General features: G+C 36.8%; 1 protein-coding gene across 1 annotated transcript in view; it reads right to left on the bottom strand.

Annotated features, from left to right (window-relative positions):
* Positions 1–26,881, bottom strand: part of PPP1R9B (protein phosphatase 1 regulatory subunit 9B) — a 95,307-nt gene that overhangs the window by 17,039 nt on the left and 51,387 nt on the right. Inside the window, exons 2-4 of the mRNA XM_083376924.1 lie at positions 21,170–21,302; positions 15,059–15,179; positions 3,969–4,073 (exon numbers count right to left, since the gene is read on the bottom strand). Of these exons, the coding sequence (XP_083233050.1) occupies positions 3,969–4,073; positions 15,059–15,179; positions 21,170–21,302 (359 nt within the window). The remainder of the gene's footprint in view (positions 1–3,968; positions 4,074–15,058; positions 15,180–21,169; positions 21,303–26,881) is intronic.

The raw sequence follows: 26,881 nt of genomic DNA, 5'->3' as shown, positions 1-26,881 counted from the left end.
AATTCTAAGTACAGACTGCTTATTACCAATAGACTACCTACAGTACTAAATGGACACATCAGAGGATTCTCGAGCCAAAATAAATTTTCTTAATGTTCAGGCATATGAGATCAGAATTTTCCTTAAATTCTTAAGGAACAACTACTAAGCTTTCATAATTAGATTAGCACCATATGCTGGATGAGGAATTGCTCATTCTTCTTTACTAGTAAGCCTCCTTAAATAGCCACTACCATTTCTATTAATTTTGGAGAAAAACAGAAATGCCTCTTTTTTCTAACCAACAGGGGAGAGGCAAGGGAGGTAGATTCCAACATAAATATGGTTCAAAGAAAGATTTAATTTGAGTTAGGTTTAGCACAACTATCTTTAATGCTGATTTTTAATATGGGCTGATATAGTTCCCATCTTCAAAAAAAGAAAAAAAATCAAACAGGAAACTGCAAACCTATCAGCCCGTCATCAATACCTGGGAAGATCCTGAAAAAGATAATCAAGCAATGAATCTGTGAACATTTAGAGGCAAAGTCAAAACAAAGCCAATATGGATTTGTCAAAAACAGATAGTGCCAGACAAATCTTGTTGCATTCTTTGACAATGTGACAAAACCAGTGGAGCAGAAAAATGCTGTGAATATAATTTACTTGGACTTCAGTAAGGCATTTGACAAAGTAGACCACAACCCACTTCTTGGTAAGTTAGAAAAATGTGGGTTAGACAGCATCACCACCAAATGGATTAATAACTAGCTGACCAACCACATTCAACGTGTAGTCCTTAATGGAACTACATCTACATGGAGAGAAATAAGCAGTGACATACCCCAAGATTCTGTTTTAGGCCCAGTGCCCTTCAATATATTCATCAATGATTTATCAAACTTATCAAATTTGCAGACAACACCAAGCTGACAGGAATAGCCAACACTCTAGAAGATAGGCTCAAGACCCAGAAGGATCGTGACAGATTTGAACACTGAGCCCTATTTAACAAAATGAAATTTAATGGAAAAAAAAATTAAGCAAAACAAACAAACAAAAAACCAAATGCACAGGTATAGAATAGGTGGTACCTGGCTTAATAGTAGTAACTGCAAGAGGGATCTTGGAGTCCTAGTGGACAATCACTTAAATATGACCCTGCAGTATGCTGCAGCTGCTAAAAAAGCCAACACAGTCCTACGTTGTATTAACAGAGGGATAGAATCAAGATGACATGAAGTGTTAGTACCACTTTATAATTGCTAGGTAAGACCATCCTTGGAATACTGCATCCAGTTTTGGTTGCCAAGGTATAAAAAAGATGTTGAGACTCTAGAAAGAATGCAGAGAAGAGTAACAAAACATATAAAGAACAGTTGTAGGGATTGAATGTTGTTTAATGAAAAGAAAGACTAGTAGTGACATGATAGCAGTGTTCCAATAGTTAAGAGGGGGTCAACGTATTCTCCAAGTACCTGAAGGGAGGGTAAGAATTAATGGGTGGAAACTAATTAAGGAAAAAACAAACTTAGAACTAAGGAGAAATTTTCTGACAATTAATTAGTGGAGTGACTTGCCTCCAGAAGGTGTGGGTGGCCTAACATTGGAGGTTTTAAGACGAAATTGGATAACCATTTGTCTGAAAGGGTATAGGGTTTCCTGCTTGAGCAGGGGGTTGGACTTGAAGACCTTCAAGGTCCCTTCCAACTGTGTTATTCTATTATTCAAGGTTCAGAATTGGGAGAATAAAGTTGAATGCCTCTGAACACATGGATGAAGTTCTGAACAATTCCATAAAGACACCAGCATAGCTGCATCAAGCTTCCAGATTACAGGAAATTACTATCAGATTTATAAAATGTTCCATCTTTCTGCTTTCACAAATTAACCTCTAGGCAGAAATTTCCAATTTTGTGAAACAACATAATTTTTTTAAAAAAACAGAGAAAATCGTGGCTAAATTGCGTCTGTTCAACAATTAAATTGGTCATCAAACACTTTATTGGTTACTAAAATCTCTTGCCTGCAAAGGCAGAATGAGCGCTATGAAATATGGAAGAAACTAGTTGCCTAGCAACACATTCTCATAGTTGAAGTTCCTGTCGCTTGGGAATAGAGCAGCACGTAAGTCTCAGAGTAATGGACTGAGTTCTAGATCTGAGTCGCTATATTGTACAGGTCTTCTGACAGAAAGTGTCTTCTGTAATCACTCATCATCTGTGTCTGCTTGTGCTAGATGGGTTTGGTGACAGACCATTTTCAAGCGGCTCATTCTTTTAAAACCAACATTACAAGGACGCTGGGCTAATGCCAAGCCTTGAATTCTTAATACTGCCAGGAAAAGGCAGGCCAAATGCCTCTGGTGAAATTTTAAAAAGGCCACAGAGGCAGCTGTATGGATAAAGAACAAATAGAAACACAGCTGACAGGAAAATGCAGTGAACCCAAAGCTCAATATCACTTCCCCCCTCCGAGTCCAAAACTTCTTGATTCATTTCTTAGAAAATGAAACGGCCCTGACATGGAACACTTCTCTATGATGCAAAGATACATATTCTGAGATAATGGGTGTTGTGCCTCAGTTTCTATAAAATGGTCCTAATCCTAACAGGGCAACGTTGCCAAGTAAGGGTTCTTGCCAATTTCATTAAACAAAATGTCTGTTTCATAAACCATTTTCTTTAAAAAGATACTTTTAAAAACAAAATCTAAAACTTCCACCTAATTTTCTCTTCCAGTTTTGATCACAATTCTTTGGATCCTTTGCATATCTATACCTATATATCTTATGCAGAGAATGTGTGTGTGTGCACACACACAAACACACAGAGACACAATACAAATCCACAAACTTTATCATCATTAATCTGGTGGGGATGAGATGATTTTTACTCTTTTGCCTATGCTCTAAAATCCAGCAATATCAGCACACTCCCATTTGCTTTTTTGCTTTTTCAAATGGACTGTAGGTTTTGAAGAAGAAAAGGGTAAGTAACCACAGTGGAGTGTGGGCAGAGGAGAATACAGATATTAAAAAGTTGCCATAACTCTGTAATGTTCTCTTATTCAACAAGAGTTATATTTTAAAAAGGACTGTACTTAAGTAATGCTATCAAATTCAAACACCCATTGAGAATTTATTGTAACATGTAATACTGTAATATAATATATGCAATGTAGTACTGTAATATAACTTGATGTATACAATGTTGGCCTTCAACTGGGAGTAACAGGCAGATATTCAGCACTTGATTTCCATGATGGAGAAGGATTCCACTTACTAACCTTCATCTGCATCTTCAGCATTAGTACTTTTGTTACTATTTCAAAGCACTGCAATTAAAATGCTTGTGTCTTTAAAAAGGGTGATACATCACTTAATTTAGTAAGTGAGCTTCTACCACTGCACATCCAATAGTTGAATTTGTGCCTGATAGAAAGTAGCTAAAAATCTTTATGTCCTGTCAGAATGAAAGATATAAACTCTGCCACAAACACATATAATCATCCAACTTCTTTTATCTCTTTTGTCTGATCAGTAAAAATACTGCATCAAAGGGAATCTTTATCCTCATCTGATTCATGCTGTTTGTCATGTGAATTCCTTTTTGTTTCCATTGTTCTTGATTTGCAAATAAAGGTTCTGTTGACAGCAAATGAAAACCAAATGTATTGTTTAAAACCATTAAGACTACAGTCTCTTGGCTGCCCCATGATGTAATAAATTTGCTAAGTCAATATTATCTATCTGCTTGACATATAATCTGAAGAAGCAAAACCACGGCTGGCAGGAAAACCTATCGGTGGCCCTCTTACCCCTACAATGGTTTCACAGGAAACAAAAATAACTGCTTATAGAATTTTTTCCTATGCTGCAGTACAAGTCTCAATAAGATCATATTTTTCCTTTTCTGTATTTTTACACAGATAAACTAGCTACATATTCTGGTCCCACCAGAAAACTAGGCTGCACATTGTTCCCCTACCGGACTCTACCCTTGGTATTCCTCAACACAGAGGCTGCAAAGCTTTGAGTCACGCCCACCAAACTGGTACCATCCACCTCAACGATAAGGTCATTCACCTGGATCCTAAGAAAGGAAAAAAAGAAAGTTAGAAATATTTATGATGGTCATACAATGAACCATCACAGTCATTAAATAAATCACATAGCTAAGTGGATCCATTCTCCCAAATGGGCTTTTTTATGGCTAGAAAATAGCAAAAAAGTGTAGCAAATTGTGATCACGTGACCATGGGATGCTGCAACCATAGTCATAAATGTGAACCAATTGTCAAATGCCCAAAATGTAATCACATGATCATAGAGATTGTGTGGGATAGTGGTATGTGGCAGTTCTAACTGGAAGGATGGGTCGTACCTTTTTCAAGTACATTGTAACTTTGAACAGTCATTAAGTGATCAGTCGTTATGTTGGGATTACCTATATTTAAAGAGTTGAATATTATCTTTAGCTTCATCTGGTTTAGACTGAAATTAGCTTTCTTACTTTCCTCAGGGCTACACAATAAGCTTTATGGATAATTGGGACATGAATTTTGGACTCTTTCATCCAAATTTCATCTACTAAAGTATGCACATATTTCTATACATGTTTTTGACAGTGAAACGGAGTACAACGTTATTTTTATTTGTATCACTCTGGGACCAGGCCAAAGGTAAAAATGCTACTGGAATAATCTTTGATAAATTTTGAAGAAAATTTGTAGCCTTTTTATAAAATTAAAAGGAACATCAGGTAGAGAAGGAAATGCACAAAGGATCTTCGGTGGGTGCAATGTGCAGAGCAATTTCTGAGATTCTACTGAGCTTTCACCCATGAAGGCCTCTGTTTATATTTTGCTGGTGTTCTGGTACTGGGCAAGAAGCCATGTTGGTTGCCATGACAGCATGCAGGAGCCCTGCTGGCATTTAGTACCAGGGCTGCTTTTCTCTCCCTTCGTTCAGTTGCATGAAAATACACAGGCAACAATGAAGCATTCCAGTTCAGCAAAAGATAGCAGTTCCTTCTTTATTTAAATTAATGGTCTGCCAAATCTCAGAGGTCAATTGCTTAGGAGACTAATAGGACCATTACAATATATTGAATCCAGCTTATATTCTACCCCTTCACAATGCTTCACCCTGGGTAAATAAAGTACATGAAGAATAATGGTACAATACTCGTAAAACTGAGGCACCTCAAACAATCCAAAACAATCCTTAAAGGTCAGCTCTAGAGCACCTGAATCATTGCCTCCCAAAGTCAACCTCAATTAGGTTAATATATAGCAACAGTTGCAACTACAGGATACACAAAAGAGTACTAGATGACTTTTTTATCACTGAAAATGTTTATACAATGATCAACTTGACCTTCCTTTAAAAGACTCATGGAAAGAAAAAGATTACTGATAATTTTTTATCATATTCTGCAACATTACATAAAAAACTAACAGTTATTTCTTTATTCCACTGTAACTTTGATGGTAGTGACATAATATTTTAATTCTTCCCCACATTGCACTCTGTGAAAAGGAAAACACAGGAATGGTGCTGGACTACTATATTAGGTTTAACTATCCTTTTTCTTACTGTACTGTACAATTACTTTTATTAGTTCTACTACTTTATATATCTTCATCATTTAACCCATTTTCATCTGCTATATTTTGTAGTACTTTTACTACCAGTTTTTCTCCTACAGTAAACACAGAACATGGAAACTTAAAAATATATTTGTTGTCCATCAGTATTTAGATTAGCTGATGAGCATTTTTTTAAAATATAAAACTTCTCACAAACCTGCAAATACTGAGGTTTGGGGGCTTATAGTCTTGTAAACATTGAATCTTTGATGTTTGTACAAGAATCTTGCATTTAATTGGCATTATTTATGAGATATGTAAGTTCATGACTTTGGGGGGGAAATGGATTGACGATGCCTCCACAAAAAGCAGAGCTGATGACTGCAGTGGAATGAAGAGATAGCAAGTAGATGATTTCTTTGATAATTTTTCTCCTTAACTATTAACTAAAATTAACTATTTTAATTTCAGATAGTCCTGTAGTCTGGAAAATGGCCTACATTCTGAAAAATGTATGTTCCATACTGTCCAGTCCAACCCACCACATGTGCAGAGTTTGTGTCTGTGTTAAAAAACCTGAAGATGGCAGCCAAGCAGCATAATTAAATCCAACTCCTTTTATACATAGATATCAATTAAATCCAACTCCTTTTATACATGGATATCACATCACAGACACACAGAAAAGAGATGAGGTTTCATTTGTGCTGCTGCTGGGATCATCACCCTGCTTTTTTCATCCCTTGCAGTGAATGCCCCTGGCTCACACATGTGTTATGCTCTTGATGTTCCCTAGTTGGGTAATGAAACAAATAAACCAACTCAGAGAATTCAAAGAACGCTATAGTTCAAACTTATACTACAAATATTCTCTTTTATTTTAATTCAAATAATTTACTACTCAGTTATCTATACCTGAAGTTAATACTGGTATTTTCCTTTTTTCCTTAAGCATTTTAGTTTCTATTTAAAATTGCCATCAGATAATAATGTTACATCAGATTATTTTAGATCAGGCATGTCAAACTGCCGGATGCATCACGACGAAACCGCGCCCACCCCATTGCTGGCAATGGGGAAAAAGTCGCGATACATTGTGCGATGTCATGTGACGTTGCGAGTTTGACATGCCTGTTTTAGATGAAAGAGGTCTACAATCTTCTGTTATGAGCTTAAAATATAGCAATTAAATAAAATGAGTACAGCAGTGGATACAAATTCAATAGCAATAGCATTTACTGTAGATTATATACTGTTTCACAGTGCTTTTTACAGCCCTCTCTAAGCGGTTTTACAAAGTCAGCTTATTGCCCCCAATAATTTGGGTCCTTATTTTACTGACCTGAGAAGGATGGAAGGCTGAGTCAACCTGAGTCAATAATTCGTGTAATGAGCATGGCAAGACCAGTTAAATTTCATAATCCAAAAATAGATAGTAGGAATGAATGACTGGTGGTCCTCAAAAAATTGAATTTAAACTTCAATCTCTCACTATTGACTGGTGGGAGTTCCTTTACACCTAGAACATCATAGGGTCCCCACCTGATTTATAGCACTGATAGTTAAGCCTTAGCAAATTAAGTATAAAAACACTCTTTTAACCTTTAGAGAATTAGCAAAATTAGAAATTTAAATTTCCACAAAGAAGTGTTTAATCCTTCTTCTGCCTGCTACTTCTTTGCTGAATATTCCCTTCTCAATTGTTCTTTCCATCCATGGAATTCCAAATGGTTTACGTGATTGGGACTAAAATACTGTAAACAGGAAGCATTTGGACAAGATTTTCAAGGGCAAATCAACTGCCAGGTGAAGGGTTAAAGCGTATTTTTTTTCCTAATGCAAACTGTATCCTCCAAGGACAATTTGAAGTGGAAAATGAGCTTTTGAAGCTACAGATAAGATGTAGCTAGCCTTCTTAATAATTCTTTAGGAACAAAGGCTGCATTTTGTTGCATAACACTGTTTCTATTTAATGTTTCCATTTATAATTTGTTTTTGACATGTTCATGATCTGTTATGAGAATGAAAACACAGATGCTTAAATACAGTTTCTCCTATAAAATATAACAAATAATAAATAAATGAGCTAGATAGTTTTGGAAGGCTACATCTGAAGGTATTTCTATGCAATCTGGGTTTCTAAATAAAATTCTAAGGGCTTCCCCATATGATCCGCATTGATCACATTCAGTTTATTAGTTACTATTATGTGCTTTTGTCCTTGGTAAATGAGAACCACATTTAAAAATGACTACATTTCCCTTGATTTTCCTACCAACGTGTGGAGAGAGATGAGAAACATCTTTTGGTTTGATATATGAAATATGGTCACCTTATAACTAAATTACTTTGATGTTGGAACCTGCCTGCTATTCTAAGTGGCAAATATAACCTTTGATTACATTTCATTGGGATATTTTGCTTCAGCTCTTTAATGCTTCAGCTCTTCTAATGAAGTACAGAGAGGTGAATATCTGCACATTCCAAAGCAGCTTTTCCAGATTTGAACCACAATCCTAATGTTTCATGTTCTGCAGTAATACAGTGCATTCAGAAAGTATTCAGACCCCCTTCACTTTTAAAAAAAAATATTTTATTAATTTTTTAGTTTTACAATTATAAGTACTTAATAAGCAACGTGCGTCTGGGTCTATCAGTAATTCAGTGGTACATATTAACTTTCTTAATCTAGATACAATACTACACCATCCAGTGCTTCCTTTCTTTTACATTTTTCTATACTAGGCAAATACAATTCTTATATACATATACAACTGAATATCAGCATCTTTGTTACATTTTTCTAATATTATATATAATATCAGTACTGTCAGTTTAAAATAACGTTTCTAACCAAAAGATATCCTAATTGCATTTGCACTTAATATCCACTTGTTCAATCAATATCCTGTTTTTCCCAAGGTTTCCGGTTTGCGCGTGCAGCACTTGCGGACATTCAGGAACAGTCCCCTCCCTGCCATTTGATCTTTCTTCCTTGGAGGACCCTGAAAAGGGTCGAAAGTCGCCCTGGAGGGGCGACCACCGCAAGGAGGCCCTCCTTGTGATCGCAGAAGGGCAGCAGCCCTCTGCTTGAATCCGGAGCAGCTCCTTTGGCCTGAAGAAGAGATCAGCCATTAAGATAGCCAATCATTAAGCCGCTCCCTGCTGAAAGCCCAAAGCACTGCCTAGCACTACCTAGCACTAAGAAGCAATCTGGAAGACCTGGGTGAGACTTTACCTTTCTTATTCCCCTAACCACCTTCCTGTAGGACTTTTCTGAAAATTTCCTCCCCCTCCTTTGAAAGAACAGCAATTGTATACTTGGGGAACAAATTTTTAAAGCCTTAAAGCCGTAACAGAAATCAAGTGACTAAGCAAAGAAATCAAGCAATCTTATTTGTACTTATTAAAAAGCTTCTATTTTTGTGGTGATCTACTACCCTATTTTCTGTTTAAGGTGTGAATTAAGGAGAAAAAGAAATGGACTAATTGTACAAAAGCTTTATATTAATTTTGGGGGGGGATTTACATCTTATTCTAGACGCTATTGATGACATCTTCTGGTGAAACATGGTACAACAAGTAAATGTTTTTCTATTGTGAGAGCTGACTGAATAACAGAGCTGTCCTTGACATTATTTTCAAGATAAGAGTGGGAACACCTGGCACTGAAAACAACCCTTAAGAATATTGGAGGTGGATAGTTACTGACCTTTATTAAAATAGCCTCCATGGAAGACTTAGCTGTAAACACCAACAAAATGGATGAATATATCCCTTCACTTGGTTATAAACTGATACTGGACACAATCTTGGCAATAACTGAATAAATTAAAGCCAAACTGCAAGATAAGTCTGGCAACTCAAAGCCACCAAATCAAATTTTGACCTTAAATGATGAACTGACAATCTAAGAACAAACAGAGGAAGTGGAAACTAACATTAAAATAGGAGACTTCAAAGAACAACAAATGCAACTTACAGACAACCTTGAAGTCCAAACTTCAACCTCAACTACAAAACTTACAACTCAAAAAATAATAGCACCCGAAGAAAACTACATTAAGAGTGAAGATATTAAAGGCCTTCAAATATAGTACGTTGAGGATTCAGCTAATCAAATGATAACCATAACACCAGCTACTACTTTCTACCTCAGCCAGATGGAACTTGAAGAAGAAAAAGACGAGAATGAATTAATGACAACTATACTACATCAAACATCAAAAACTGAGCTATTAAAGCAACACTTCAATGATTACAAAGGGGACACTTTCTTTGCAAAACTGATATTTGGATGGTCTCCCTGGATCCAAATAAGGGGTGTAGGAAGAAAGGGAGATGCATTTGAGAATGTAAAGGCACCAATATGGAAGATTGATTGGCACAAAAAGAAGGTGAGAGTTAGATTTAAAAAATTAAATTTGTCTCTTTTTTGGGATTTGTAAGGATAGAGCTTAAAAAACTTCTTTTAATGGATTAAGGGAAATCTCAAAAAAATATAACTTGATTTTAGATTTAGGTTTTAGATCTTTAAGGGGAAACAAAATTAAGCTTTTACAATATAACCCTGAACTGTATTATAGAATCTGGAATGATATGACAAAATATAGTATTTTAATAATTGATCTACTGTTAAGATGACATATAGCATATATTAGTTGTAATGATAATGATAGAAATTCATCTCATATTTAACCCTTAAAGGAAAGTTGGCTATTAGAATTGATGTATATTATAGAATTTGGAAAGGTATAACAAAATATATTTTTCTAATAATTGGTGAATTGTTAAGATGATAAATAGATTTTACTGGTAAAAAATAAAAATGTTTTGAAATGAACAATGTAAGTTTTGTTGACAGGATAATTACTCTTTATTGAAAAAGGGAAATGTGGGTTACCCAAAAATTAAGTTTTCTTTGACGTATCATAGGCTACTGTAGACTATTTTATTGCAATTAGGTAAAACTTAAAAACAGGATATTGATATGTATTAGTGAAAATATATTGAAAACTCTTTTAATTGACTAGGTTACAATTAGAAATGTATTATTTTAATTAATTTGACTATGTTATAACTAAGGGAATCAGAGAGGGAATTCTTGTTGATGCAACCTGAGTTATCTACAAATAACTTGTTATTTGCCATTGTTTATTTTTGATTACCCAACCACCGTGTTGCTTCACAAATATTTGAATGTAAATACTACAAAATTAATAAAACTTGTACAAAAAAAAATATCCTGTTTTTTCTGCTTTTTACAAATTCTGATTTCCCATCAGTATTCAAAGTATCTGTATCGCTTATAATTTTCTCATAATAAATTATATTTGGGCAACCAAATACTTCCCTTTTTCCAAACCCTCTTAGCATTTTCATATTTCCCTACTCATACAAAAATGTAAAATTCTAGTTATAAATTCTATCTTTCTAGTTCTAATAACACTTCTATTTCTAACAATTATCTATTCTTAGCCAGTGTTTTTTTTCTAAAAAAGGTGCCAGAACTCTCATCTTGTTAATCTTTTATTTATATAATTTTATTTATATTTATTTATATAATTAAAAAATTATATATTCAATTCTTAACATAAATTTATCGTATTTAAGGCAAATGTTCATAGTAAATTCCAGTTTTGTCCAATTCTCATCTGGCAAATCTTTGAAATTTGAGCCAAGTTTAATTCATAATTGCTTTTAGTTTTTTCATCTGTTTTTGGCTTAGATGAAGTAATGCATCTTTCAGGCATTCACCAAATAAACTAGAAGTTGTTGTGAGCCTCTCCTTAAATACAAACAGCTCATAAGCTGGATCTACCTATATTAGCAACCACATTATTTATTGCTTGTACATATCATTTTAAAGATATGATCACATTGGTTCAAGTGAATGTAGTATGCCTGGGTTTCCCTCTTGACTCCCTTCCATGATTTCTGCAAACAGCTCCCTGCCCCAATTCACTTACACGTATGACTTTCTTTCAGTGCTTATTCACTGATCTTTATCTGAAAGCAAGGGCAGCATATGAATAAACAAAAAACATTGGGGTGGCTAGTCCAGGGATCAGATAAATGGCCAATCACAAGCAAGGAGGGTAGAGAAGGAGGACACAGAGAACAAGGAAATACAAATATCAACAGCTATGACATTGGATGAGGAACAATAAAAGAAAACAAGATCAGTTAAGGTAGTCAAACCGAAACAAATAGGGAGGAGAAAGATTTAAAAAAGGGACAGTAAGACCGGATTGCAAGGGAAGCGATGTGAGACAGTCTGAACAATCACGATTGGCTAGAGCAAGGTCCATCACGTGGCCAATGAGCAGAGCACGGACCCAAACAGGCTTACCAATGGTTTTTCAATGCTTTCTCTGATGATGCTGGCAGAGGATCAGCAAAAGCTTAGATTAGGTAGATATGCTTTAAACGGTTACTTTTTATTGCTTATTATGATCTTTTAGCAATAAACGACTGTTTTTTATCCATCTCGGTGTTCGAAGATTTTATTTTTATACATATTGATTGCAAATTAATCTTGTAATTTTCTGTTTTCCTCCAAGCAATTAATTCTCTGCTTTTCTTTTCCTAAGGGAATGGGGTGGAAATTCCCCTTCCCTCTCTCCTCAGGTAGGATTCTTTGCTTTGGGAGGTTTTTTCCTGGAAAAAATCTTAGTCGTAAAGAGAGGATAGAGTCTCACCCACTTCCATCCACGTTGCTTGAAAGTTGCTCAGTGCGTTTTTTTTGGTGTCAGCAGCTTCTGACTGGCCACATGAATGTAGCCAGTCTTTCTCCTGCCGGTATGGAGGGCTTCCTTGGATCAAACGGAAGGGCCACCACCCTCCCGCGATCAATGAGGGTCCCCTCCTCCTTCATTGCCTCTCCGGGGCAACCTTTGACCCTTTTTAGGTTCCCCAGTGGGGCAAAATCAAATGCAGAAGATGAAGCCCAAGATGTTAAACTGGAAGTCCCTGACCCCGCCTCCAATTTTGTCAGTTCTGTTATGCTGCAGCCTGATTCTACAGTTGTTGAAATTCATTTTTTTTCTCATTAATCTACACTCAGTATCCCACAATGACAGTGAAAACAGAATTGTGGAAATGTCTGTAAATTTATTAAAAAGAAAAACTGAGATATCATATTGGCATAAGTATTCAGATGCTTCACTCATTACTTTGCTGAAGCACCTTTGGCAACAACTACAGCCTCAAGTCTTTTTGGGTATGATGCGACAAGCTTTGCATACTTGGATTGGGGGATTTTCTGCCAATTTTCCTTGCAATTCCTCTCAAGCTCAGTCAGGTTGGATGGCAACCATCTGTGGACAGCATTTTCAAACAGGGTTCTGGCTGGGCCACTTGTCCCTGTGAGGCCCTCTACAAAAAGGTGTGTGCCTTACCAAATCATGTCCAATTAATTTAATTTACCACAGGTAGACTTAATCAAGATGTAGAAGCATGTCAGCAATGATCAAAAGAACTGAGAGGCAGCTGAGATAAATTTCAAATGTTGTTGTAAACGGTCTGAATATTTATGCTAATGTTATATTTCAGTTTTTTTTCTTTTTAATAAATTTACAGACATTTCTAAAATTCTGTTTTCACTTTGTCATTATGGGGTACTGAGTGTTGATTAATGAGGAAAAACTGAATTCCAACGACTACAGAATCAGGCTGCAGCATGACAAAATTGACAAAAGTGAAGGGGGTCTGAATACTCTCTGAATGCACTGTATTTGCATGTGCATATATGGAGAGAAACAGCTATCACTGATATTTATTAAAAAAAATCAGTCCTATGCCTAATTAATACATTTATTTTTAGAGAAGAACTTGAATGAAATATCAAAAAGGCTGATATAAAACAAACACTGTCTTCATTTTGAGCTAGTTCTCCCACTGCTGTAATGTGCATATACAGATAGGCCTCGACTTACAACAGTTCATTTAATGACCTTTAGAAGTTACAATGGTGTTTAAAAAAATGACTTATGACCATTTTTCACACTTCTGACCACTGTAGCATCTCCATGGTCACATGATCAAAATTCGGACTCTTGGCAACTGGCTCATATTTATGCCAATTATAGCTTGTCCTTGAGTCATGTGATCATACTGTGCAACCTTCTGACACACAAAGTCAATGGGGAAGCCAGATTCATTTAACAACTGTGTTATTAAAATAACAACTGCAGTGATTCAACTTAACAACTTAATAACTAAAAAAGGTCATAAGGTAAAGGTAAAGGTTCCCCCGCACATGCGTGCTAATCGTTTCCAACTCTAGAGGCCGGTGCTCATCTCTGTTTCAAAGCTGGAGAGCCAGCGCTTGTCCGAGGACATCTCCATGGTCATGTGGCCGGCATGACTAGACGCCAAAGGAACACGGAACGCTGTTACCTTCCCACCGTAGTGGTCCCTATTTTTCTACTTGCATTTTTATGTGCTTTCGAACTGCTAGGTTGGCAGAAGCTGGGACGAGTAACAGGCGCTCACTCTGCTACGTGGCACTCGGGATTCGACCCGCCAAACTGCCGACCTTCTGATCGACAAGCTCAGTGTCCTAACCCACTGAGCCACCTCGTCCCTAAGAAAGGTCATAGAATGGAGCAAATAAAATTAACAACAGAAAGTTTGGGTTCCGTTGTGGTTGTAAGTTGAGGACTACTTGTAAAAGTAGAAGAAACTGACTAAAAGCTTTTTCTAATCCTAGAAGCAATTATTGCTTTTTATGCTTTGTATTTCATTAGGAAATATTACACATAAACTAAGATAGCAGTCTTAAACTGGCAATTTATTAAAACATAGAACAGAATTCTATATGCTTACTCAGACATAAGTCTTATTGACTGTTCCTATGCAAATGAGTGGAGAATTAAAGCCTAACTCCTGTCAAACATAATGAACCCTATTTCTGAATAAATCACTCTGTAAAATTCTTAGTGCTTACATTCACATTATAAGAATACGCCCAGCACCTGAAAAGTTTGACTGTGGAGTAGAATAAAAAAAAAGTAGACTCACATAGATATAGTAAAAAGGGAGCTTATTTTTATGTGTTCCCCCTTTCACCAAAATAAATCCTTCCAGCCAAAATAAATCCTGGTTGGAAAAAGAGAGCCTAATGTTCCTTAATCAGGGTTAGTACAATTTTTCACTATCTGTCAAAGAGAAAATTTTGAATTTTTCAGCAAAATTATTTCATTCTGGTATTATGTTAACAGAATGCTACACCGACAATGATGATACAAATATAATATATGGGAGGTGAGTTTTTAAAACTTATGTTGTGACATCTTATGATCCTGAACTTTTAGGAGGAAAAGATTTGTCAATTTTTTTACAGAAAACAAGGAAGAAATCTACAATTTTAACGATCTCTTCTACAGCAGAGTTTGATTATGATCAATAAAGCAAGAGGTCTTGTTTTGCTATATTCTTGTTCCAAGATAAGCTTCGTTCCCAATGTAATATCAGTCCTACTGACCTGCCATCTCGATGAGCTGCTCCTCCTTCTGTCACAGTCTTGACAAATATGCCAAGCTTTTCTAGACCCATATCAGCTCCAGCCCCCATTCCAATAATACTGATCCCAAGACCCTCAGAATCTGCATGAGACAAGGAAGAGGTGAATTGAATTAAAATATGAGGTGTCAAGTCTGAAGGTTACCAGAATCTGATAATATATTCAATGAAACCTGCTACTGCAAATTTCCGCCATCAGCTAGAGGGGAATTCTTCCTGGCTCTTTAAAGAGAAATTGACTGTGATCATTCAACCTGTTTAATCAGGTCAGTTAAAAAATCTAGTAGCTATATACGTACAACATGCTAAGCTTTATTGTAACTCTGATTGATTGATTTGGAGGGGGGGAAGAATGGACTTAGTGTCTTGTGCAATATCAGCTCATTTCTTTTGCTTATGGTTCAGTTCCCCCCCCCCCCCCCACACACACACCATTACTGCTGGGCTGGCTCATTATCATGGGAGGGGAAAGGGTGGAAGAGAAAAGGGGGAAATAGTTTTTAAATAATTAAAAGATAAATAATAAAGTGTATATAAAAAGAGTAGTAAATGAAAAAGTGCAGATAAAGAAAATAGTACAGATAAAGCAAAAGAAAAAAGAATGCTTCTTTTAATCTTCCTTCCCCTTTGGAATTACATTATAGTTGCTTTCTTCCTATATTTATCCCTTCTTAATCAACAAATTGACAAATCATTAGTTCATTTTTGTCCATTTTCACCATAGAATCCATAAACAGAATTTAGAATATATATTTCCAACAGCATCTCCCAGGGCATGTAGGTCACTACACGTGCCCAGCTAAAAAAAAGCAGTCACCTATATCAGAAAGCAGTTATATAGAAAGAAGCTAGAGACAGATGATCATTTCAGTGCAATGGCAAAGATATCGGGTCATACTATGGCAATTGTAAACCATCCCTATATTTTTATCAAGAAAACCACATGAATAAAAAAAAATATAAAATAATATAATGCCATATGATGTGCCACTCAGGTCAGATGACATTCAACACACTACTTAGGAATGGCCAAGGAACTTTCAGAATACTAATGGCCTTTATAATGTGGCTAGATTAAAGCCTTTGGGACATCAAGTTCTTGATTTTGCCATACAGGAAAAGAAAATCAGAAGCTGCAGTCAGAATTACTTTTGCAAACATGGAATATATGAAGCATGAATATTGGAAAGCACAACTCACTGAATATCAGCCCTCCCAGATAAACCAGACAGGAAACATGACCAGATGAGCTAATTCCACTTAATTGTAAGTCTACATTAACAACATCTACTTTATTGTAAGGTTATATCAACAGAATCATGTCTACTTGCAAGCCTGAAAGTAGAAATTTCCGCCACCATTTTTAAGTCCTTGGTCCATTAGGGTGGGTCCTTCCTAAGTTTTTTTCTCTGACCATTAAGTCCCTGGGGAATCCTGCCTCTCTTTTCTAATTGTTTCCTAGGCAGAATCTCTTTCCCTCATTCCCCAAGGTTATTCACACATTCCATTACAATGAAAGATGAAATAAAATTGATACTTTAGGCATCAACGAATAGAGTCTAGGATTGGACATTTTATTATTCAGAACATTAAAATCAAAGTGACATTGTTTTTATAGTTAGGAAAAGTATAGCAAGAACAGTACTTGGCTGCAATGCAATCAATGGCCACATATTATCAATCAGAATTTATGGACAGCCCTTTTAATATGATGACCCTTCAACTTTATGTTCCAAATGTTCATGAAGAACAAGAGGTGGCCAATGAATTTTATGATCAAGTTCAATTTGAAATGGACAGAATATCAAATCAAGAGGTGGAATGCCAAAGTTGGAAATATTAAAGAAAAAGGTATAGTTGGATTATTAGTGGGGCTATGTGGTTTAAGAAATTGAAAAGCACAACACTGACTTATCAATTTCAGATATTCCAATTACTTCTTCATAGCTAATACTGTCTTTAAACATCCAAAACAATTCCTCTGTATACAACCTCTCCAGATGGAGAATAAAAAGGTAAAGGTAAAGGTTCCCCCGCACATGCGTGCTAGTCATTTCCAACTCTAGGGGCCGGTGCTCATCTCCGTTTCAAAGCCGAAGAGCCAGCGCTTGTCCGAGGACGTCTCCGTGGTCATGTGGCCGGCATGACTAGATGCCAGAGGCGCATGGAATGCTGTTACCTTCCCACCGTAGTGGTCCCTATTTTTCTACTTGCATTTTTTACGTGCTTTCGAACTGCTAGGTTGGCAGAAGCTGGGACAAGTAACAGGCGCTCACTCTGTTACGCGGCACTCGGGATTCGACCTGCTAAACTGCCGACCATCTGATCGACAAGCTCAGCGTCCTAACCCACTGAGCCACCGCGTCCCAGATGGAGAATACAGAAGACAAATTGAATATATTATTGCTAAAAGAAGGTGAACAAGCTCACTTATAGCATTAAAGCCATGAACAGGAGCTGACTGTGGAACTGACCACAAAAACGCAAACGTAAGAAAGAAGAAAGCCAACCAGTTTCCACAATATGTGGTAAAAGTACACCAATCATTTTCAAGGAAAACAGTAGGAATTTCTTTTAAGTTCTGAACTTCATTAGAGAACCAAAGAAATGGGAAATGAACTGAAAGAAGAATAAATTTGAAAAGGGACTGCCAAAGATGGAGAAACAGAAGAAAGCAAACTAGATCCCAGAACAAGTTAGCAAGAGGAGAAGAGAAACTAAACCAAGAAAGATAAAAATCTCAGGAAGAAGTTTTACAAAGAGTTTCAAGGAGCTGTCAGAAGAGACAAGAAGCAGTATTACAACAACATCTGTAAAGACCCTAAAGATGAAAAGAAACATGGAAAAATAAGGAAGGTGTTTCTAAATATGTCTAAACCTAGAAAGAGATTCCAATCTCAATGTGGTATTTTAAAGAACGCCAATCGACAATAACAAAGGAGATCAAAGATAGGAGGTATATACTGAAATATTGTACAGCAAAGATGCCAATATCTGTGAGGGAATGTGCACCAGGAAAATTAGTGGACAGAAGTTTTGGCAACACAGAGCTTTTTCAGGGAGAAGACAGTAAATCTCATCAAAGAAAGGTTAAAATTAAGACACTGTGCAGTCCCAAAATGGATGGGGGAGAGGGCAAGAGGTTTAGGTTAGCCACATTCTAGAATATCTAAGAATACATCTAGTAGGTTCAGAAAGATTAGTTCAGAAAGATTCTGTCAAATAAGTGTAAGCAAATAAAGGATTGGACTAGATTGGATTTTGCTATGTCATTTTTTTGTTTGGGCCTTATAACATCCAATATAGCTTAGTAGTTATTTCCCAATTACAAGAAACTCTAGTACTAGAAGATGAAGTGGGAGCAGCACTTCAATCATTACTAAGTTATAAGGCTACAGGAATTGAAAAAATATCTACAGAAAGATGGCAGGCAACAGAAGAGGAATCAGTAAAGGTCCCAAGTAAAAGGTCTTGGAACATTGGAGAATGATATAGTAGTTATGAAATTGGAAGTGGTAAAATCTATATTACAATATGAAAAAGGGGACTTAAAAGAGTGTGCGCACTATTATACAATATTCTTTATTTCACAAGCTAGCAAAATAATGCTTAGAATATCCAACACAAATTAGAGCTCTATATGAAGAAAAAGAGATGCCAGATGTTCAAACTGGCTTTAGAGAAGGAAGAAGAACGTGCAACATTATTGCTGATGTATACTGTGTAATTGAGAAAGCTAAAGAGTATAAAAAAGAAGTCAGTATGTACTTCATTGCTTACAGAAAGGCCTTGATTGTGCCAACCATATCAAGCTGTGGAATATGCTCAGAGAATGGGATTCCCAGAACATTTCACTGTCCTCGTGAAAAACCAATGTACAGGTCAGAAACTCACAGTATGGACAGAACATGATGAAACAGACTGGCTCCAGGTTGGCAAAGAAATGAAACAAGGCTACAGACTCTTCCTTTATTTATTCAGTCAATATGCTGGAAAATACAGGTAGTCCTCAGTTTATGACTGCAACTGAGCCTATTAATTACGTTGGTAGGTTATGATAATCATAAAGCAGGTCACCAGGAGACCAGATCCAATTCTTACAACATTTTTTGCAGTGGTTGTTAAACAAATGTGAGCAAAACAAACATGGTGTACCCGTTGTTCAGAAAGTCTCCCTGTAAATAAAAACACAGCATCTCTTGTCAAATCCATTCTCCAAGGGGAAATGAGATGCAATTGTTGGGAAAGGCCCCAAACAAAATTTTAAGTTTTATTGTTAATAATCAAACAAGGATAACAACAATCAACCTAGATGGATCAAAGATAATGATTGCAATGCTTTCTGGTAAATAAAAAGCCCCTGTAGACTTTATATGAGTTAAATATAATAATAGATTGTTAACAGAGGGCTTTGAAGTTTAACTTTGCTGTTGGTTTACATGTTAATACCTTTCCTTATATATAGTAGATACATGACAGGTTAAATTGGCTGCAAATAGATATGTAGAAGTATATAAATTGTACACCTGCTTTGCAAGAAGCAGAAACTATTATTGCTGCAAAATACATCAGTATTCAACTACGGGGGCATAATAGATGTATATGTGTTTTTATATTTTGTCTTTTCCATTGCTCATTTTTAAGTATCTAATTTTGCTTTCTTTTTGTAAAATTTCTTTTTTTTCTTTTTTGGAACTTGTATTTTAACTTTTTGTATAAAATAAAATAAAATTATTGTGGAAGAAAGCAAACAGGGTGGTTGTTAAATGAATCACTGTTCACTATGTGTCAGCTTTTGCCATAAACCACAATGAAATACTGGTTTCTGGCAAAGATGTCATAAATCACAGTCATGTTGCTGTGGGGTGCTATAAATGCCTAAAATACATTCAAAAGACTGGATGGTGTGGGGAACATCAGAATTTCAAAAGTCCCCCTTTTGCGGGGGAGGGGGTGTCATTATAATTCTGAACAGTCTCTAAGCATCCAGTCATAAGTGTAGGACAACCTATATTAAGAGAAGCAGATTGGAAGAAGATCAGTGAAGTTTTAAAGCTGGAGGGAAAAAAACATCAATCTGTGGTATGCTATCACTACTATGATAGCTGGAAATGCAGTTGAACTGCAAATTCTAGTTATAAAAGTCAAGGAATATAGTGAAAAATGGGACTACAATTAAACATAAAGAAGACCGAGCTAATGGAGAAAAAAACAACCAATCTTAAATTGATAATGATCCTTAATACAAAGAGGAATAGCTTCTCTATCTAGGACTGTTCTGGGGTAATGTTGCAAGGCACATGGTGAGTCAGACGGAACCAAGCACTGGGTGAAACCATAGTCAAGCTTAAGTGGAGACTAGATAAAAATGCATAGTTTGTGATTTATCTTGTTGTGGAAAGCCAGTCTTCTCTTAGCATGGTATATAAACTAGGATTTCATGATATGCAACACTTCTGCTTATTTTTTCTGGGCATAGTATGTTACATGAACACAGAAAGAGAACTTTATTCACTTGGGTTTAGGGTTTAGCATGATTATGATTCAAATCACATTGCATTTTAAACCCAGTGTTTTCTTTATTTTGTTATTCTCTTCTTTTTCTCCTATGCAGCAGGCTGCAGGAAAAGACAGATATGTCTTATCAAAGATCTAAACTGATTTCTTGCTGAACATGTTTTTAAAAATTAGGCCGAGGGCCCTTACAGCCCTGTGAACAAAAGTAGCCTATATCTGCCATAACAGCTTATTTTTTTCTTGTGGCTTTTCCTATGCCATTCCTAAGGGGAAAATAACTGATAGGAGAAGGGCAAGAAGATAAAAGGAAATGATTGGGGGAAAGCAGTTGAAGGTGATGAGCGAAATATGCAGCAAGCTGAAAATAAGGCCCCTTTCAGAGACAAACTAGCTTATAGTGACCTATTCTTAAAATGTGTGTGGAAAATACAAAAGGGCTCATGCTGCAGAAATCTGATCAAAATGCCTTATGTTCTTTCTTGATTCCTCTAAACAGCATCCCATTTCTGCAAGTTCTGAAAAGGAAAATTCATCTCCAGACACATTTTCCTATTACCTTTTTCCAGTTCCACAGGAAAAAGATCCAGCCTTTCCACTCTTTTTTCAAGTTCATACTCTGCTGAGGCAGCCATAGGATCAACATCTTCATTTCGACGGTCATATTCCTCATTGGAATAAGTGCTGAAAACCTGGAAATGAATAATAAAGAAGTGAAAATGTTCTGATTTTGAGTAAATGATTAGTGTGGAATTCATTAAACCTGGCTCATCGGCCATGGAAATTAATGCTTCTGATAATGTTTATTTATATATTCAATCAATTTGTATGGCCGGCCATTTCACATTTGTGATTCTGGATATCTCACACAACTAAAAACAACCAACAAGCAAAATCCAAGAATTAGTAAAAATATAATAATCCTCTTTAACCAAGGTAAGGTAAAGGTAAAGGTTCCCCCACACATGCGTGCTAGTCGCTTCTGACTCTAGGGGCCAGTGCTCATCTCCGTTTCAAAGCCAAAGAGCCAGCGCTTGTCCAAGGACGTCTCCATGGTCATGTGGCTGGCATGACTAGACACCAAAGGCGCACGGAGCACTGTTACCTTCCCACCGTAGTGGTCCCTATTTTTCTACTTGCCTTTTTACATGCTTTCGAACTGCTAGGTTGGCAGAAGCTGGGACGAGTAACAGGCGCTCACTCTGCTACGCGGCACTTGGGATTCGACCCGCCAAACTGCCGACCTTCTGATCGACAAGCTCAGTGTCCTAACCCACCGAGCCACCAAAGGCCCCATTAAAAACCAAATTACAACTGAGAAACAGGAAAAAAAAGGCAAGTGCAAGTCATGGATCAATCAATGTAATCATCTGATAGGCTGTGAGCCATAATTAGATCTCCAAGTAATATGCAGTTTCCATCATTTCCCAAAGAGTACAGATAGTTTTCATTTAGTGACCATAACTAGGACCAGCAATTCGGTGATTAAGTGAAGTGGTCACTCACAAACTAATGTATTAACTGTACAAATGATAAAATTGAAAGAATTCCAGATGATTGGATGTCTAGGAATGAAAATATATGATATTCTTGAATACCGAAGTATTTAATTTCCTTCCTTGCATTTCTGTCCTAAAATGTGTGTCTAAATTACAGAAACGTGTTAACCATAGGGTTAAATTTCAGTGTCTCTCATTTTAGACACCAAACAATGGGAACAAAATTTATTTCAATAAATTTGGATAAGATTAGATAAAACCTCCTAGGGACAGCTAAAACAAAGTGCTTAAAATGTGTTACCAAATATTTTCTAGAATAGATGAGTCACCTTGATATCACATTGATGAGTTAAAATTCATTGTTACAGAAGGACTAAGTGAATATCTAGCTTTACTTTTTGTGCGATCAGTTTCGGTTCTCAGTTCTTACTCCAAATCAGAAGCCATATTTAGATATTTTCTCATGTTTATAGGAGACAGACTTTGTTGCCAGGAGGAATTTATCTGTGAAGTTTAAACTTTCATGCCAGGATCATCCTTTAAATATATTTTTTTCTAATATTTTCTTTCCCCAGTACACTACTTTGTGAGTCTGAAATATTAAAGGGGATGGAATAAATTATGTAATTTACTAAACTATAAAAGACCATCCATTTTTTGAGATGTAAATGGGGACAATCAGTTTTATGGGATAAACAAACAAAGCATTGTAAATTCATCTAGCAAAATGGCTGGTTTAATTTGTATTGGCAAAAATGATTTAAATCAACTCAATTTAAATCATGATTTAAGTCACTAGTAAAAAGGCTTGATTTAAATCAACTCGATTTAAATCATAATTTTTAAAGAGCAACTATCATCTCTGTCCTGCAGCGACTCATCCTCTGACCCGCTGTTGACTCACCGACAGTCCCACTCACTTTAATGGGGCGGCTGGTGATGCCGCAGTGACACAACACGGTGAGGGACATGGTGGGCAGCAGGTGAGTGGATGGCCCCTAACAGGCACTGCCATGATGGGTCTGAAATGACAGGTGCTCTTTAAATGTAAAGACTCATTCTTGCTGGTAGTTAGAATTTTTAATATTATTATTTGGAAACAAATTGAAGGTTTCCCTATTTAAAATAATAAGCTGTCAGGTTAGTAAAACAGCGATATCAGAACCGATTTTATGTTAATAGGTTAATCATACAGTTGGGAGAACTACTCAAATTCTTTTATTTAATTAAAATACTTAGAGCCTGGTACAGATGCATTTCTCTTCGAAAAATCATACAATTTGTTGTGTACATAGATTTGTAAAACAATGGGATAAAGGAATATTCCTGAACTTTGTTTTATGGTTACTGTGAAATTGTGTGAATGCATCAATGCAGTGCATATTATCTCAGCTTGCAGAGCTTGGATTCATTGAACAAGTTTACCAAAAATGTAAATATTGCAGAATATACAGCCTCATGCTACATTACTAAGCTCCATTTCATGCTGAATAAACTAAATTATTAATGTATCTTAAATAGAAAACTATATTTAGATAGATATTTACTCCAAAAGCATTTTATTAAAATAAATTTGATAAAAATAACAAAAATCCAATTTAAATAAAAAAATCCAATTTTATTTTATTTTTTTTAAAAAAATCTATTATTTCCACCCTGATAAATATACATAAATACACACACACACATATATATATATATATATTTGCCTTACATTAAAGGAGAGGCAAAGCTAAAATTCCTTCCTGTATTTCTATAACATTTTTAGTGAACAGCCCACATTTGGGCAGCATCAAAATAAATACATGATTAATCTGGTCAAAGACTTAGCAGTTGCAACTACCTAGAATGCTAAGCTTGATTTTTTTAAAAAAAAAAACAACAACACCAATTTTGTGTTGAGTGAGTCCAACCTCTTTGATTGAATTGAATTGAATCAAATATGTTATTTGGCCAAGTGTGATTAGACACATAAGGAATTTGCTATGATGCAGAAGCTCCCAATATACATGCAAAGCACAGTGAATAATGATAATCCATCATCATCATCATCATACCAATAAAAGGTGGGAGCAAAAAAGATAATAAGGGTAAATAATACTACAGCCATATTACAGTACATGGATAAATACACAGAAACATGAGGCAGCATTGTGAGAATTACTGTAGGTGTTTAGCATAGTGATGGAATGAAGGAAAAACTGTCCATGTGTCTAGTTGTTTTGGCATGCAATGCCCTGCGGCACCTTCCCGATAAGAACAAATATAGAAGAACAAATGACAGATTCAATACAGCTAATCCTTAAGTAACAAATGTAATGGTGCTTGCCAATTACATTCGTAACCCAAGGATTCGTAAGAGTAAATCACATAACTTGAATGTGATCACTCCCTACTTTCGCCTACTCCACTAATCGAATGTGGGGGTCATTGAATACACGAGCTATCTCAGGATGGGGAAGGCCATAGGGGAGCATAGTGCTTCCGACCACCCACGGCCTCCCCCGATCCACTGAGATACTTCATGTTTCCTCCTCCCCTTTCCATCCTGCCTGGCCAAGTCACTTATCTTACCTAGATCTCGATGATCAAGGGAGCTTTCCAGCCTCTCGCCTTCAGCAAAGATTTGCCAAGGCCTACAGGGTGGCTCAGTGGGTTAGGACGCTGAGCCTGTTGATCAGAAGGTCAGCAGTTTGGCGGGTCGAATCCCGAGTGCCGCGTAACAGAGTGAGCGCCTGTTACTCGTCCCAGCTTCTGCCAACCTAGCAGTTCGAAAGCACGTAAAAATGCAAGTAGAAAAATAGGGACCACTATGGTGGGAAGGTAACAGCGTTCCGTGCGCCTATGGTGTCTAGTCATGCCGGCCACATGACCACGGAGATGTCCTCGGACAAGCGCTGGCTCTTCGGCTTTGAAACGGAGATGAGCACCGGCCCCTAGAGTCGGAAATGACTAGCACGCATGTGCGGGGGAACCTTTACCTTTACCTTTACTTTACAGGGATGAGAGATTATGGCCCTATAGGCTCTGGTCATCTTTGCAAAAAGCCTTTGCTGCCAAGAACAGAAGTCCCTCCGGGGCTCTGTTCTCAGTGGCAAAGTCCTTGAGGAAATCCACAGATCTCATCCAGGCCTTTGTTTGCAGAGAACAGAAACCTAAAGTACTGTGAGATCTTGTGAGATCTCGTGTTACTAATATCACATGAACTTGCAGTACTTTAGGCCTTCGTTCTCTGTGAATGCACCAAAGGCCTGAAGCAGTGAAGCAGGTTAAGAAATCAAAGGCTGGCTAGATCTTTGCAAGGTGAGTATTCACAGGCCCAGTCCCTGTGGAGATCCGGCAGGGGTGGGGGAAAACAGGCAGGGAGAATGTTGTAGTGCCTCTGCTGTCGTTCATAAGGATGAATGACTGTTGTGCTGCAACATTTGTAACTTCGGGACTGTGTCATAAGTATTGTAGAGGTTATGCCATAACTTGAACAGTCCCTAAGTGAACTGTTGTAATTTAAGGATTACCTGTAATTCCTCTATAAAACTGTATCAATAGCTCAGGAAGTTTGACCTTCCTGAGTTGATGCAGGAAGAACATTCTTTGTTGTGCCTTTTTAATGATGGTTCTAATATTAAGTGTCCATTTCAAGAGAATTAGAGACTACTGGTGTATTGCAAAACCTCAGAAAATGAATCAATTCTAATAGGTCCTTGATGCTGTTTGCACATGGTAAAATGTTTAAGGTGCTAGATGAGAATGATAAGGACTTGGGTTTAAAACTACTTTTAGCAATTAAACAACTATTGAAGACAGATTTGGGCCTCTGAGACCAATCTATCTCAAGGTTGTTGTCAAGAATAATTGGAGGTGGTAAAAGATACTACCATCTTGAACATCTAATAAAAAAAACAATTGATGTACAGATAAGCACTTGATAGTATTTTTCTATATGACTGTAATCCTCAGTAGGATTAGACATACTGTACATCCTTTGGCAAACCAGTTTCTAGATTCATATAAGAAAAAGCTAGCATACAAATGATAAGAAGGAGTCCATCTCCAAAACTCTGAGTATCGATCAATGGTTTCTTTTTTTGCCATTGGAACAGACAGTTTTATATACCCTGAAAGCCTTGTGTCACCTGAATAAATGCTAAGACATTTTTTTCTGTCTTCGCCAGTAGCCCCCTACCCATAAATATAAAGCTGAAATTAACAGTACTTCACTATTTTCTCCATGGCACTTTGTCATCAGCTGCCAACATTGCCTAATGCTATAAGGAAAGTTGTAAAGTTGTAATGTTGCAAAGAAGGGCACGAAACAATTGGGCAAGATTATCCATGTTTTTCCCTACTATGTGGTTTCCCAGTGCTTGGTTAGATGATTTTATATTTAAAAGCAAATGGGATTCTTCCCAGATTTATACTTAAAGCTAATTATTGAAATTAATGGACTTGTTCAAAGGATCTGTTTACAGTTTGTAAATCTCTTTGATTTAAACAAGTCTATGTATAACTAAAAAGGGATGCGGTGGCTCAGTGGGTTAGGACGCTGAGCTTGTCGATCAGAAGGTCAGCAGTTTGGCGGGTCGAATCCCAAGTGCCGCATAACAGAGTGAGCGCCTGTTACTCGTCCCAGCTTCTGCCAACCTAGCAGTTCGAAAGCACGTAAAAATGCAAGTAGAAAAATAGGGACCACTCCGGTGGGAAGGTAACAGCGTTCCGTGCGCCTTTGACGTCTAGTCATGCCGGCCCCATGACCACAGAGACGTCCTCGGACA

The sequence above is a fragment of the Vipera ursinii genome (genome assembly GCF_947247035.1).
Source record: "Vipera ursinii genome assembly, chromosome: Z".
Classification (NCBI taxonomy): Eukaryota; Metazoa; Chordata; class Lepidosauria; order Squamata; family Viperidae; genus Vipera; species Vipera ursinii.
This window is presented reverse-complemented; position numbering and strand designations above follow the sequence as displayed.